Source organism: Acinonyx jubatus, chromosome B1 (genome assembly GCF_027475565.1).
Source record: "Acinonyx jubatus isolate Ajub_Pintada_27869175 chromosome B1, VMU_Ajub_asm_v1.0, whole genome shotgun sequence".
In the NCBI taxonomy this organism is placed as follows: Eukaryota; Metazoa; Chordata; class Mammalia; order Carnivora; family Felidae; genus Acinonyx; species Acinonyx jubatus.
The window spans coordinates 117,553,643-117,568,422 of record NC_069382.1 but is presented as its reverse complement, the minus strand read 5'-3'; the positions used below and the strand labels follow the sequence as shown (position 1 = coordinate 117,568,422).

The 14,780-nt window shown below is 37.6% G+C and overlaps 1 protein-coding gene across 1 annotated transcript in view; it reads left to right on the top strand.

Moving 5' to 3' along the window:
• The window catches only part of BANK1 (B cell scaffold protein with ankyrin repeats 1), a 309,171-nt gene that overhangs the window by 261,618 nt on the left and 32,773 nt on the right, over nt 1-14,780 (top strand). Inside the window, exons 9-10 of the mRNA XM_053217099.1 lie at nt 2,861-3,172; nt 7,659-7,952. Coding sequence (XP_053073074.1) covers nt 2,861-3,172; nt 7,659-7,952 — 606 coding nt within the window. The remainder of the gene's footprint in view (nt 1-2,860; nt 3,173-7,658; nt 7,953-14,780) is intronic.

Here is a 14,780-nt window from a genome sequence, read left to right as displayed (position 1 = left end):
AGTGAAGATTCTTTCCTTGTTTCATTCCGTCCAAAAACCTGGAAGTCCTTTGGCTTTTTTACTTCCTCTCTCACCCCACATCCAGTCTGTCGGATAATAATAATGTTGACTCCACCTTCACAGCGTAGCCAACATTCAGCGGTTCCTCAATCTTTCATTATTTACCCTAGTCCATGCTGCCATCAGCTCTTCCTTGGATTATTGCAGTGGCACAATGGTTGTCAATGAAGGACTATTTTCCACTCAAAACCAGCGATATTTGTCAATGGACAGAAGCTGTTTTATTATCATGATTTGAGAAGGGAGCTTCCCAAACTGGCATGTAGGGGGTGGACACCAGCCATTCTGCTAAATGTCCCATGATGCATAGGACGCAGACCACACGCAACACAGGATTATCTAGTCCGAAATCTCAGCAGCACTGCTATTAAGAAACCCTGAAATGGCAGCTTCCACATTTGCTACTCCTAATACTCTATGCTTCGTGAAGGAACTAATCACTTTTCTGTTCCAAATTTCTCTTTACTTTCTCATCATACTTATAATCTTTATCATCATCTAAAGATTATCCCTGGATAACCTTTTTGGTCCCATCTCTGACCCCTGTCTTGTTTGTTCACAGCCACAGTGACATCTCACATATCAAGCATGCTCTTGAACACTGCACGGTTGATGCTCAATAACCATTTTTGACCACTAGTTTTTCAAATGGTAGGCTGATCTGCAAATCAGATAAAATTAAATATAATGTCTCAACTAGCATACTTTGGCAAATCAGGAAACAACCTCAAAAGTTATGGCATAACACAAAATAATGCTAAAGTGATGAAATAATGCACTGAGTTTTAAAGCCATACATTTTATTTTTATTTTTGACAGTAATAAAACGGATGATAAAGGCCATCACTGATAATGACCATTTATTTATTATGAAATTTAATCCTCAGAAGAACTTCCTATAAAGAGAAAAACATGATTTCAATTATTTATAGAGAACAACCTCATTTCTAAAGACCATTTGGACCTGGAATTTTCTTGTTTAGGAAATTCTGTGTGACTGGACTCAGGGAGCATGGCACACCTAAGCAGATTTCCATTAGTATCCCGATCACTGTGAAGTTGCCAAAACTCACTGACCTGCTACATCCAACCCCCCGCCCAGGGCTGGATTCCAGGTTTGGGCATTTTTTTTTTAACGTTTATTTATTTTTGAGACAGAGAGAAACAGAGCATGAATGGGGGAGGGTCAGAGAGAGAGAGGGAGACACAGAATCCGAAACAGGCTCCGGGCTCTGAGCCGTCAGCACAGAGCCCAACGCGGGGCTTGAACCCACGGACCGCGAGATCATGACCTGAGCTGAAGTCGGCCGCCCAACCGACTGAGCCACCCAGGCACCCCCAGGTTTGGGCATTTTTGACAGGGACCAAGTAGACTCTGTTGCTTAGACAGTGTAAACATAAAACATAAATACTGAATACATAAACATGAGGGTGGCTACAAGTAATTTCCTATAGTTGATGATCGATTTGCCCAGACAGAAATAGTGAAGTCCCTTTGCTAGCCTGAGCAGTAATTTCTTTCCAGTCACTGCATTGTCTACTCCGTCAGTATTTCTAGAAACTACTTTATTTTGGGCTCAGTGTTTGGTGTTAGAGGTAGAAAGATGAATGAGATCTGTGCAAGAATGAATGGCTGGTTGCTCTGCCCAACCTACTAATTAAAGAGTCTTGGTCTGTAGTTCTAATACGGAAGCTGTATCTTTCTTCTTTCTCATGTAGAAAGAAAGAACAATAAAAACTAAAATTCCACATAGAAATATGGGGTACCATCATGGGCACAATTTTTCTTCGTGACTGATTTTCTCCCATAACTGGAAAGTTTCTACAGCATAACTCTTTGTTGTTTAAAAAAAAAAAAAAGGCCTTTTTCTCCATACTCTGCCAATTGGCTTCTTTAGCTGTATTTCAGCTTAGCAACACTAAAACAACAGTCATTTGCTTGTCTATTGCACTGACAGTGACAGTAATTCACATATTCCTTCCAATCTAGAGATTCCAAGGTTGTTTTAAAGTTCTGTGAATCCTTTATTTAAAGTGGAATTTTTACGAAAATTTAAACAACAAAATCTTAAGATTTGAAGTTACTGCATTATAGTATCTTTTTTCAGTTTTCTTCCTGGGTATTTATTGTGTACATTATAAAAACAAATGATGGAATCATGATTCTTAGGATGGAGGGAATTTGGATTATTTGGTTAAGTTTCAGGATAGGATATATTTCATAGATGACAGAACTGAATCTTAGAAAGATTTACCTACCATTGGTGATTTGGATGCTTCTCCACCAAAAAATGACACTTTCCTCAAGTAATGTTTTCAAGAGTTAAGATATAATCTGGTGATAATTATATATTAAAATAGTCACTAAGTAAGAGGACAGAGTCACTTTTATTGCATTATTTACAAGCAAGTTAAGGTTTATCATTTTTCCTTGAATTTAGCTTTTCCATAACTTACTTATCACTTCTTAGGTCAGTTATGCTATTTTCTAATAAAAATGCAGTCATGCAGTCATATATGAATCTGCTCAAACAATAACTCTAGAGAATCCAAGTGTTATTGTATGTATGAGTGTGTCGTATTGTGAGGTAGCAAGATATAAGGAAGCTTTAACTGTTCGTTTGGTATTTTAAAAGCCCAAGAATGACTGTTCGCTAAAATTATGCATTTGTCAGCTTTCCACTGTATCAGATCATAAAAGTTTTATTAGCAGTACTATCACTTCTGTATGAAATTAGAAAATATGAAATGCCTCCAGATGGTGTGTTTAAATGAAATCTACTGTCTTCATCATAAACAGCCATACAGACCCCAGCATTTCATCCTGAAGGTGGACAGACATACAGGCAGTGGGCAGAAGGAGCTGAGGCAGATGAACTGGCAAAGGAAGATAAAGAGGGTGAATCGAGCACAGAGGCCGAGCACAGCCTAGCAGAGGTTGGGGTTGGCACTTCTGCAAACCAGTATGATGATGACTTCTATGTGTTCGTTCCTGGAGACAATCTAGAACATACTTCACGAGAGCCACTTGTCAGCAACAGACCACCTCCCCCGCCTCCACGACCTGTAGCTGCTGCCTTCCCACTGGAAAAACCTCACTGCACATTGCAGGGTAAGTTTAAGGGTTAAAACAACAACAACAAAAGTTTGACGGGCTTCCATAGCATATAGTGCAGTGGCAAATCTGTACAGGGAAGATCAGCTTTTAAACCCAAGAACAACTTTCTTGCTGTTCCTTTAAGGCCTCAGAAATTAGGCGATAGATACCTGCCATTCATTCACTTTCCCTTTCTTCCTCCCCCCTCCCTCCCTCCCTCCCTCTCTCTCTCTTTCTTTCTTTCTTCTTCTTTCCTTCTTTTCTTCCTTCCTTCCTCTGTCCCTCTGTCTCTTTTTCTTTCTTTCTTTCTTTCTTTCTTTCTTTCTTTCTTTCTATCCTCCCTTTCTTTCCCTTTCCTACCACCTTTCCTTCCTCCTTCCCTCCCTTCCTTTCTTTGAGAGCAGTCTCATTACAAAGCTTCAAGTAGAGAAATAAAACTTGGAAGGAGTCTGTACTCCTTCACGTAAAATGAACCTCAAGCATCATGTGGAAAACTAAATGACAACTTTCCTTTAAAAAAAAAAAGTCATCTGGCAAAGGAAAAGGCTAACGTTTTACAGATTTGAAAATGACCTTGGGCACGTCACTCAGTTGGTAGCTGCAGGGGAAGCAAGTGGTAAAGGGTTTCTCACACTGCACTGAGACCAAAGCCTAAGAACACTAAATATATTGCTAACGTGGAAGAACAGTTAAATGGCTGTGATTGCATTTGTTCCCAGATACAAGATTTACCATGTGAAATGGGGGCAGGAGTCGGGGGGGAGGACAGGGGTGGTGTGGGTAGTATCGACAGGAGCTTCCATATTGGGCTTTCTGGCTGGAATGTTCAACAGCCTAACAGACTTCTATCTCCAGGCTCACTCTTACAGTCACTAATGATCACCGACATTATTGATTACTATTTTACATGTACTTTCCAAATTCAAACAATGTTCTTACAATGAACTTTTAATAAGGTGAAAGAAATATCTATTATTAAAACTCTGTTTGCCATTGTACTTTAGCTGGTGAATCCTAGAGGGCTATAAAGTATAATAAACACTGTTTCAAAAAGTGAATTGGAAGCCATGAAATTTAGCATTTATATCCTTGAAGGTCCTGTCTCTCTAAAGGTTCAAGTTACTAAGGTCATGCACTGTACTCAGAGATGAAAAGTCCTGCTTAAAGGAAAGTATGGAAAACCTAATGGGCACTCCTCTGATTCTTTCATTCATTCAACAAATATGTGTTGATTACCTACTACGTGCCAATGGTCTCTGAGAGACCGTTGTGATAGATCAGGGAGGTAGGTGTATCAATACTGGGGGTGGGGAGAGAGACATAGGTAAGCAGTACCCTGTCAATAAAATTCTTGTACATTTTCTCACTTTTTACAGATATGAATAATTTTATGTAATTATTAAAATAAATTGTAAAGAAGACAAACTCGTCTTCCATCAAGTTAAATCTCTTAAAGGAGCTAATAGTAAATTGTGTTTTCCCTAATAAATTTTTATATGCCGTATGTTGGTTAGAAGGCCTAAAACTACAGAGAGCAATCACCAGATTTCTAATACCAGAAGTGTAATGTTGGCAAGTATATCTTCTGAAAAGTACCAAATACAAGAAGCAAAAAAACAAAATCCACACTTTTTATTTTAAAACCTTATACTTTTACATTTGATATGCAGTGTTAGTTTTGACCACATGTTTTCATCGGGCTAATATTGGAAGTAATGGAAAATAACATGTCAATATTTTTTCTTAAAGTTCTTTGATTACAGCCTTTGAAAATAATACTGGAAGCTACTACTTTTTCTTTTTCTTTTCTTTCTTTCTTTCTTTCTTTCTTTCTTTCTTTCTTTCTTTCTTTCTGCCAGGGAATTTGTGTGGAGTCTTTGATTTTAGCTAGTGATACCTTCAGAATTGTTTTCTGGTATGAGTTTCCTTATGCCCTCAAATTACCGAAAGAGGAAGGGCCACCTCCCCATATCCTAAGCATCAGATTCCCCAGGATGGATTTATGGACATATTCGCTGGAGGAAAAAAAATAATATAAAACACTATAGAACACTTGTCAGTTTATGAAGAACACATTGTCCCTCTTTCTCTCCAGAACACACTTGCAAGGCAACAATCGCTATTATTCCTCTTTGACTCAGACCCAAGACCATAAAGCCTGTAATTAAACTGTATCAAATACTTCTATAAACCAGTTTCCTCGGCTTTTAAGATTCTTCTCTTTGTTACACAGTTTGCTACTGTTGTTTTTTTCAAAAATTAGAATGATAAGAGTGATTTTGTTTCATCTTTATCTCCTGATGCACAACTTGAAATGAGGATGCTACGGCCCCTCTCTGACGTGAAAAGTAGAATCGGATACATTGGGAAATAAAAAAGAAAAATGTATTATTTCTGCTACAAGCCCAACTTTAGAAAGAGTTGGGAAGGAGGGTGGGTGGAGAAACAAAGAGTTTAACAGCTCAGGAAATGGGTTGATAGAAGTAAGATAGTTGACACATTCCGCTAAAAATGAAACACTGTAAAAATGTTTCCCACACACTTAATCTGGTTTCACCTGTTATGCTGTCAGTGAAACAGAAGTCATGAAGTCAAAATCTCAGTACCATATTATTCATAAGGAGAAAGGAAAATCATGCAGATTTGGAAGTTGGTGGTAGGCAATTAGGCATTACTTCTTGGCTTAAACTAATTGAAACAATCAGATCTAAGACTGGTTGGGGAAGGATCTTGGCCTCTCTTCATGAGCCTACCCATACAATTGCTGAACTACTGAAAATAATATATTTTTATTTGTTCTACAACTTGTCATTCTCCTTAGCTTCCACATCTTTCCACTAAAACAGCCATGAGTAACCCAGAAATCATTTGGTCAGATTGTCACCAAAGAGGAAGGAGAGTAGTTCTCCCTTAGGTCACATGCATGATCTCTCAGAACAACCCAGAAAAGCAATGATTTTTAAGTCAATAACTTTAATTCTTTCCATTTTATTGTTTTCATTAATGCTTTAAGCAAAACATTTGTCAATAGTCTAATGTTTGGGGCATCTGGGTGGCTCAGTCAGTTGAGCATCTCGGCTCAAATTATGATCTCTCAGTCCGTGAGTTCAAGACCCATGTCAGGCTCTGTGCTGACAGCTCAGAGCCTGGAGCCTGCTTCAGATTCTGTGTCCCTCTGTCTCTGCCCCTCCTCCATTTTCTCTCTCTCTCTCTTTCTCTCTCTCTTTCTCTCAAAAATAAACATTAAAAAATTTTAAGTCTTTTAATAAAAATTTTCATTAATAAAAATTTTCATACTCATTAACCAAAGAATGTGATACTTTGTCTTCTAAATAACTGCTACTAAAATATTTTAATACATTCTTTAAAAAATATGTAAAGATTTTGCTGAGTTTTAAAACCATAAAAGATTAGTCTTTTCATATGAATTAATCTTTAAGCCTTTGATTATCCATGCCATCATGTCACAAACCCTACTTTCAATGTCCTTTATCTAAGAATGAGGTTCATGCTGGCTTATAGAAATCAAGAGTTACATTTTTGAAACTCACTTTGTCAAACCACTGTGAGACTTACTGTAAGAAAGCGAGTAATGGCACGTTTGGCTATTCCCCCCTGTCATTTTCAGAGAAATTGAATGTTAGGCAAAATACCCAGTGCAAGCCCTATGAATGGTAAAATGACTTCAAATGGAAAAAAAAAAATCTTAGCATATTCTGCTTGAAAAATAAGTTTTCAAAGCATTTGGAACTGGAGGCTTAGTTTTGTCCTTCAATTTTCTGGTATTAAATCCCTTGTAAACTATGTGCTTATATTTAGCATATATTTATATGCCTATTTATATGTTTTCAAAGAAATATGTGTTTTAAACACTTTTTTTTAAGATTTTTTTTCTGGTTGTGAAATGTTTTATTTTTTTTTAAGTTGTTATTTTACTTCCAATTAGTTCACACGGTGTAAGATTTTATTTTTAAGTAATCTCTACACCCAGTGTGGGGCTCGACCTTACAGCCCTGATACCAAGGGTCACATGCTCTACTGACTGAGCCAGCCAGGCACCTCTAACAAACTTTTTTTTTTTAACAAAGGTAACAATTACAAACTGCAGGAGAATGGTAGTAAATTATACAGTTCACTCTTCTTTTTGACATCTATAGGATAGGGGCGCCTGGGTGGCTTGGTCGGTTAAGTGTCCGACTTCGGCTCAGGTCATGATCTCACGGTCCGTGAGTTCGAGCCCCGCGTCGGGCTCTGTGCTGACAGCTCAGAGCCTGGAGCCTGTTTCGCATTCTGTGTCTCCCGCTCTCTCTGCCCCTCCCCTGTTCATGCTCTGTCTCTCTCTGTCTCAAAAATAAATAAACATTAAAAAAAAAAAAAAAGAAAAATCTATAGGATAATGTACAAATTATTCAGGGGGGAAGTTTCAAGAAAGTGACAAAAGGACATTAGTAATATTGCATGTAAGAGAAGAGTAACCACCACCTAAATATTTCATAAGCAGGGAAAATGGTGGAAGGCCAAATGGAAAGAAGTCAAAACTGGTGTGATCTCGGAGCAAGACAGGAAACAGGAGGTGAGACCAAAGAAGAAAGGAGAGAAAATGAAGAGGAGAAAGAGGAAGACCCATATACATTTGCTGAGATTGAAGACAGTGATTATGACATGATATTGGCCAATATGAGTACAAAGAAAAAAAATGGGAGTTGGTCTTTTATAATAAACAGACCTCCTGCCCCTACACCTCGACCCACAAATATCCCTCCAAAAGAGGAAACCACACCTTACATAGCTCAAGGTAATGTTTTTTGTTGTTTGTGTGTGTGTGTGAATGCTTTGAGGGTGGGAGGAGTTGTCCTGTTTTTTGGTGGAGTCAAAAACCCCATGGATGAAATATTCTTTTCAAGTCATAGGTGAATTTTACTGGCACATTTTTAAATATAGAAACACAATGAATAAAGAGAATAAGAATAACGATAGGGTTCTGGTTTCTAGTTCTTCATTAAGAAGAATAGTTTTGACAGATTACCCAAAGACATGAAACCACAGCTTATGTGCAGAAATTCTGTTTGAAACTTTTTCTATAATTCTACAAGAGGAAAGCTCACCTCCTATGAATAATGTGCAATACACGAAAAAGAGGGAGGTACTTCTTACCACAACTTTACTTTTTGCTCCTAATTCCACTGAAAACAACTTTAAAAACTGAAAAAGTTGTGAATACTGGGATCTCAGATATGCAACTCCAATCACTCTCTTAATTTTTTACCCCAACTATCTGCCGTAGAATTTCTACTGCATTTTAGACTCCAATTCTTCTTCCTCATTTTCTACTGAGTTGAATCTAAATTAAAAAAAAAACTAAAAAATTGTTGAGCTTTTGTATATCTATAGCCTCAGCAAAGTATGCTCTATTGTTATTTTCCAGCACTCTTCTATACTGTTTGGTTGGATGTACTCCATGAATCCACAGTGTCTGCGAGACGACTTTTATTTATCAGCTCATTGTATGCACATGGACTGGAGTGCATTTTTGGGCTAAAATACCATCCTAGGGACTGAGAAAATGGCATAAAACAATTTCTTCATCCTTGAAGAGTCCCTAAGTGGCAGATATGCAAATACACACCTAGAGTACAATGTGACACTTTATTACAGATTTTTGAACAGAATGGAACACAAACAAAATGTTTGAGGGGTAACTAAAGCTGAGAAGCAATAGATTATATATTCACACAATTCGAACCAAGTACTCCAACAGAACATTTAAATATATACCGCAAACCTACAGAAAAGAAGCACAAGTTACTCATCTATGCTTAATATGTTCCCAAAAAAACCACTCCATTGCTTATGCATTATGTATTGGGAAATATATAATTTGTATAAGAAAATTTATCAAGTACGTGTAAAGTTAATTACGAGTGTACAATGTACTTACTCAACAGTGATCTGCTGACAATGTTCAAGAAACTATTACAAATTAGAAAATAACAAATTAATAAATGTGTCAGCTAAAATAAAATGTCAGCTGGAACAGTCGTCTAAATTATTATGTCAGGGAGTAGGTGCAATTAGAAATTCTTAGATTGTCGAATATAGTGATCTCTAGAATATTACTAGGCCTTAGACAAGGATACTACCTCCCAATAAAAATTTAAAAAAAATTTTTTTAATGTTTATTTTTTTTTTGAAGGGGAGAGAGAGACAGAGCACGAGTGGCGGAGGGGCAGAGAGAGAGGGAGACACGGAATCTGAAGCAGGCTCCAGGCTCTGAGCTGTGAACTCACAAGCTGTGAGATCATGACCTGAGCCGAAGTCGGATGCCCAACCGACTGAGCCTCCCAGGTGCCCCACCACTAAATATTTTTTTAAAGAAAGAAAATAGATACAGCTCAACACAAGAATTTAGTTTTATTCTAGAAGTTTCTGAAGAGGTACATCGTCTTCTAGATCCCATTCCTTGGGGTGTTCTCAGGACCACAGGTAGAGACTCCCATGTTGCGATGTTCTACTTTTTGCATTTTATCTTCCCATTCTTTTCTTGGCTGTCATATTCTCATTTTCTGTTTGGTTGGGTGTACTGCACAACTCCATAGTGTCTGAGAGATGACCTCTGTGTATCAGTACCTCGTATGAACATGCATTTCTTGTTCTCAATTTGTTATTTTTGTGTATTTATTTTCTCTTTCTTTGGAAGTGGTGAGGGCAGTGGAATTCAATACCTTTGTTATTGTTTTCTTTTATTTTGTTCTGATTTGATTTTTAAAATTTTTGTGATTTTAATTGTTCTGTAGTTTTCATATTATCTCTATTACCTTTGTTTGCTTTTTGTGCTATCTGGAATGCTTGATACATCCATCAAATATCTTAACTGTGCTTTTATGAAGCTCCAAAAACCTAAATGGAAACTCTACTTATTAATTTGTGGACTGCATTAGAAGGGGAGATAAACAACTTTTTCATTAAATTACCTACCCCACAATGTTAGTTTATATAGATCTATTTTTCTATCCTTTTCAGTTTTCCTAGAATAAAGTCCAAAACTCCAACCTACTTTATATGTCTGGTTGCCAGAAGTCTGAGATGAAGTGTGGGAAGGAAACTGGGAAATTTCACTATTTAGAATGCATAATTCAACTTGTTCTCCCTGTGTTCAGCTCAGTGTGTAACTCTTGTGACCCAATGTGCCTCGTGTCCATGGCCAGAACTACTTTTGTTCGGTTTCTCCAAAGAATAAACCTTCCATCATGGATGATTGCCTCAGTTCATTGGAGAAGGACTTTGGAGCTATGATTGCTTTAGACCTTTAGTTTATCCCACATTAAATAAGAGAACTGAGATGACTTTTCTCCTGGTTCATTTATTCATTAATTACATAAAGATGTATGAGTACCAGATGATAAAATCTTTCTGTGTATTAATTAATTCCCTACAAGACAATGGTACAATTTGTCATACACACACACACATACCCACACACACACACACACACACACACACACAGAAACTTTAAAGAATCTTAGAAATCTTGAGTTTCTAAGAAATTTTTGAAACTATTTATCTCACCTATTGCAAGTTTGACACCCTTCAATCTTTATAAGAAATCTCTCTACTTCAATTATACAATGTGGTTTGTTCTCACTCTATTTGAGTTTTATGAAGACAAGTACCAGGGTTACAATATGTGGGGTTTTTGTTTTCATATTTTTTTGCACTTAAGTATATAAAAGCATATATGGTTTTTACCCCATATCCCAAATCAGTAGCAAAATATGAACTGTAAATGAGATCACCACAGTTCCTTTCCATTATTTCTTCCTTTCCTCTTTCACTGAGACACTCTTGCTTGCCTCTTCCTTTTATTCTATTGATTGTTGATCATTCTGTTCCCACGTTAGGAAAACATTGCCTCATCAGCTAATTCTTTCTTGATGTTCTTTGCATTTCACAGGGTAAGAGTCTTTCATCACATCTTTGCTTTTTTTTTTCCATAGCTCAGGCAGCTCTATTAAATAAAATTGCCATCATTTCCCAGAAAGCCACCCATTCAATTAGAAGAACATTAATTTGCCCCAATTCTTGCCAGAGCACAGAAGTAGTAGCAGAATGTTGGCACATACAGAGTGTGTTAACATAGCCAAAGAGAAGGGTGTAGAATAGGAGATGGAAGAAGAATTCAGGATGCACAATCCCAACTTACTATTTCAGAAATTCAAGAAAGTACTAGCAAGGAAACTAGGCAGATAAACCAGAGAGATACAGTAAAATTATGTTGGCTTTTGTGAGATAATAGAAAATATGTATGTTTATGTCCACCCCCCAATTCCTGGCACAGGACTCCTGAAACCTTGTAATTTCCTCAAGTTATTTCCTGGATGGCAGGAGTGTTTTTTGCTCTAATGAAGAAACCCTGAATGGGCTCCTGGATGAGGGCTAGGCATTAAATACACCAAGTCATGATTAGCAGCAAGGAATCTTCAGCCCCAGTCCCCCATTTTCTGGAGAAGGGCGAAGGGCTGAAAATCGACTTCTTGATCAATTGTGCCTATGTGAGGAAGTCTCCATAAAATCCTACTAGTAGGAGATTCCCAGAGACTCCATGTTGGCAAACAAATCCACACAGGAAGGGTGATACATCCCTACTTGATGGGAACAGAAGCTCCTACACTTGGGACCCTCCCAGACTTTGCCCTATGGATTTTTTCATCTAGCTATTCACCTGTACCCTTTATCATATCCTTTAATATATTGGAAAATGTAAGTAAATGTTTTTATGAAGTCTGTGAGCCACCCTAACAAATTAATTGAACCTGAAGAGGGAATCATGGGAATCTCCAATTTGTAGCCAAATTAGACAGAAGCTATGGATAACCTAGGAATCTACTACTAATGATTGGCATCTGAAGTAGAGTAGAAGCAGTCTTGTGGAACTGAGCCCTCATACTGTGAGATCTGACACTATCACCAGGTAGATAGTATCAGAATTGAGTTAAATTGTAGGACACTCAACTGGTGTCATAAATTGCTTGATGGGGGAAAAACTCCGCATGTTTGGTGACCATAAATGAAGTTGAGTGTTATGAGTGTGGCAGAAGTGTGAAAGAAAAGGAGACACACATAAAAGACACAGGAGGAAAACTGAGTTTCCCCATTACACCTTTGCAGAAAGTATTGAGATTCAGCCGATATTATCTAAACAAATAATGTCATATATCTGAGATTCAGTTTCCTCATTGCAAGTTTGGGGTAAAAATAATATCTACCTCAAAGATTTTTGTAATCTTTAAGGGAGATAAAATTAACAATAATTACCCAGAACAATATTTGGTATGTGACATACACTCAATAGATCATAATTAAAAGCAATTCTACTTTGTCTTTCCTCAGTTTCTGGGCAGACAATGACTTTGATAAACTAACTTTAAATTATAGGAAAAGTGTGTGCTTCCTGGATTCTGGTAGAATCAGAGGGTAAGAAAGCTATTAGAGCCAGAGAAGGGGGCTGAGGGGAGTTATCCTGTCCTCTAAAGGGATAAATTGGCTCAGTCTACTCATTATAACAATTACTATTAGACAACCTTCATGATAATTTCTAATTCACAGGACAATCCTACATGGTTGGCATTAATAGCCTCATTTTTTTTTCAACATTTATCTATTTTTGGGACAGAGAGAGACAGAGCATGAACGGGGGAGGGGCAGAGAGAGAGGGAGACACAGAATCGGAAACAGGCTCCAGGCTCCGAGCCATCAGCCCAGAGCCTGATGCGGGGCTCGAACTCATGGACTGCGAGATCGTGACCTGGCTGAAGTCGGACGCTTAACCGACTGCGCCACCCAGGCGCCCCTAATAGCCTCATTTTATAGATGACAAAACTGATGTTTGGTGAGTTCCAGTGTCTTGCCCATGATAATAAAATTAGGAAGAAGAAGATGTAGGATTTGGACCTAAATCAGCCTGGTCCCCATGCCTGTTCACAGGACACCACAAATTTCCTTTACTGATCTATTTATTTCTGGATTATTTGTTAATATTTATTTCCTCCTTCTGACCCATAAGATCCAAGAAGAAAGACCAATCTTTTCTGGTTTTGCCCATCCTTGTATCTTTGGTGCCAAGCTTAGTGCTGAATTCACAGTAGAAACTATGAACAATTGATGAATATTAATTGAATAAAAACAAAGATGAATAAATGATAAAAGTGACCAAAACCACATCAGTGTGGTTCATTAGGACACTTTACTAACACTCTGAAGGATGGTCAGAATAATATATCAATCTACTAATTCCAGAATTTCTCGTTTTAAACCATCTTATGGTTTGTTTTTTGTTTTGTTTTGTTTGCTTTAGTGTAGTGGACACTCAAGGCTATGTTAGTTTCAGGTGTACAACATAGTGACTCAGCTTCTTTATACATTATGTTGTGTTCACCATTTGTCACGATGCAGTGCTATTTCAATACCATTGACTGTACTCCCCATGCTGTGTCTTTCGTCCCCATGACTTATTCATCCATAACTGGAAACTGGTCTCTCCCTCTCCCCTTCACCCATTTTGCCCCTCCCCACACACCTCCTCCCTCTGGCAACCATCAGTTTGTTCTCTGTGTTTATAGGTCTGATTCTGCTTTTTGTTTGTTTGTTTATTCATTCTTTTTAGTAGATTCCACATATGAATGAAATCATACTATATTTGTCTTGACAGTTGAACCATCCTATGTTTGAAATACTATGGCTATGAAGTTCTCCTATTTAGAACTAAGCATTCTAACTGCTTCACACAGCATAACGTGTCAGAGAGAAGCTCCATTTCAACCATCACCACTGTCTCCTGCCCCTGGAAATGTAACTTATTAATGCAAAACCGAACCCGTGGTTCATTTTATTAAGAGATATGTTTCTGATTTTTTCCATTCCATGACTGTTATACTAAACCTACTTTGTGTGAACAACCACAAAAAGACTAACTCATTTTTCTTAAATGAAAAGTTTTTGAAATCTGTGTGCTCAGATCTGCGTTCTCTCCATTTTTTCTCCACATAATATGGCAGAGGATCAGGTTCATTAAGCTTCGAGAATATGGAGGAATTAATATGGATTCACAGTCCTCCTTAATGACAGAATTCTTGACTTAAGACTAATCAAGGAAAGAAAATGAACGCTGTGCATAGTGTATATAGATTGGTAGTAAAACTATATCTATAAATCATGCAAAGAGATGACTGCCTATTGGGGAAAATTTTTCAACATCAATGCACAATTTCCCATTTTCCCATCACACAGTTCATAGAACCAAGATCCTTCTTCAGAGTCTGTGCTGCTGATTTGGGGTAGAATGTAATTTCCCTTTCAATTTTCAATTGCCACTGAGTTGCCCTTGGCATTTTGCAGAGCAACAAAGTTGTATATGACCTTTGTGAGAGCTACTCAGCTACTGGGACCCCAAAATGTCAAGTGCAACTCAGTTGCTCTCAGAAATTTTCCACTTGCAATTCATTTGTACTTGAAATTGATCACATACAATGTAATTGAAATGCAAACAGAAAAAAAGACCTTGTAGACTCTCTTAGGAAAATTAATCCGTATCATTCATTGTGTATGTGAGAGAACAGAATGGTCTCTG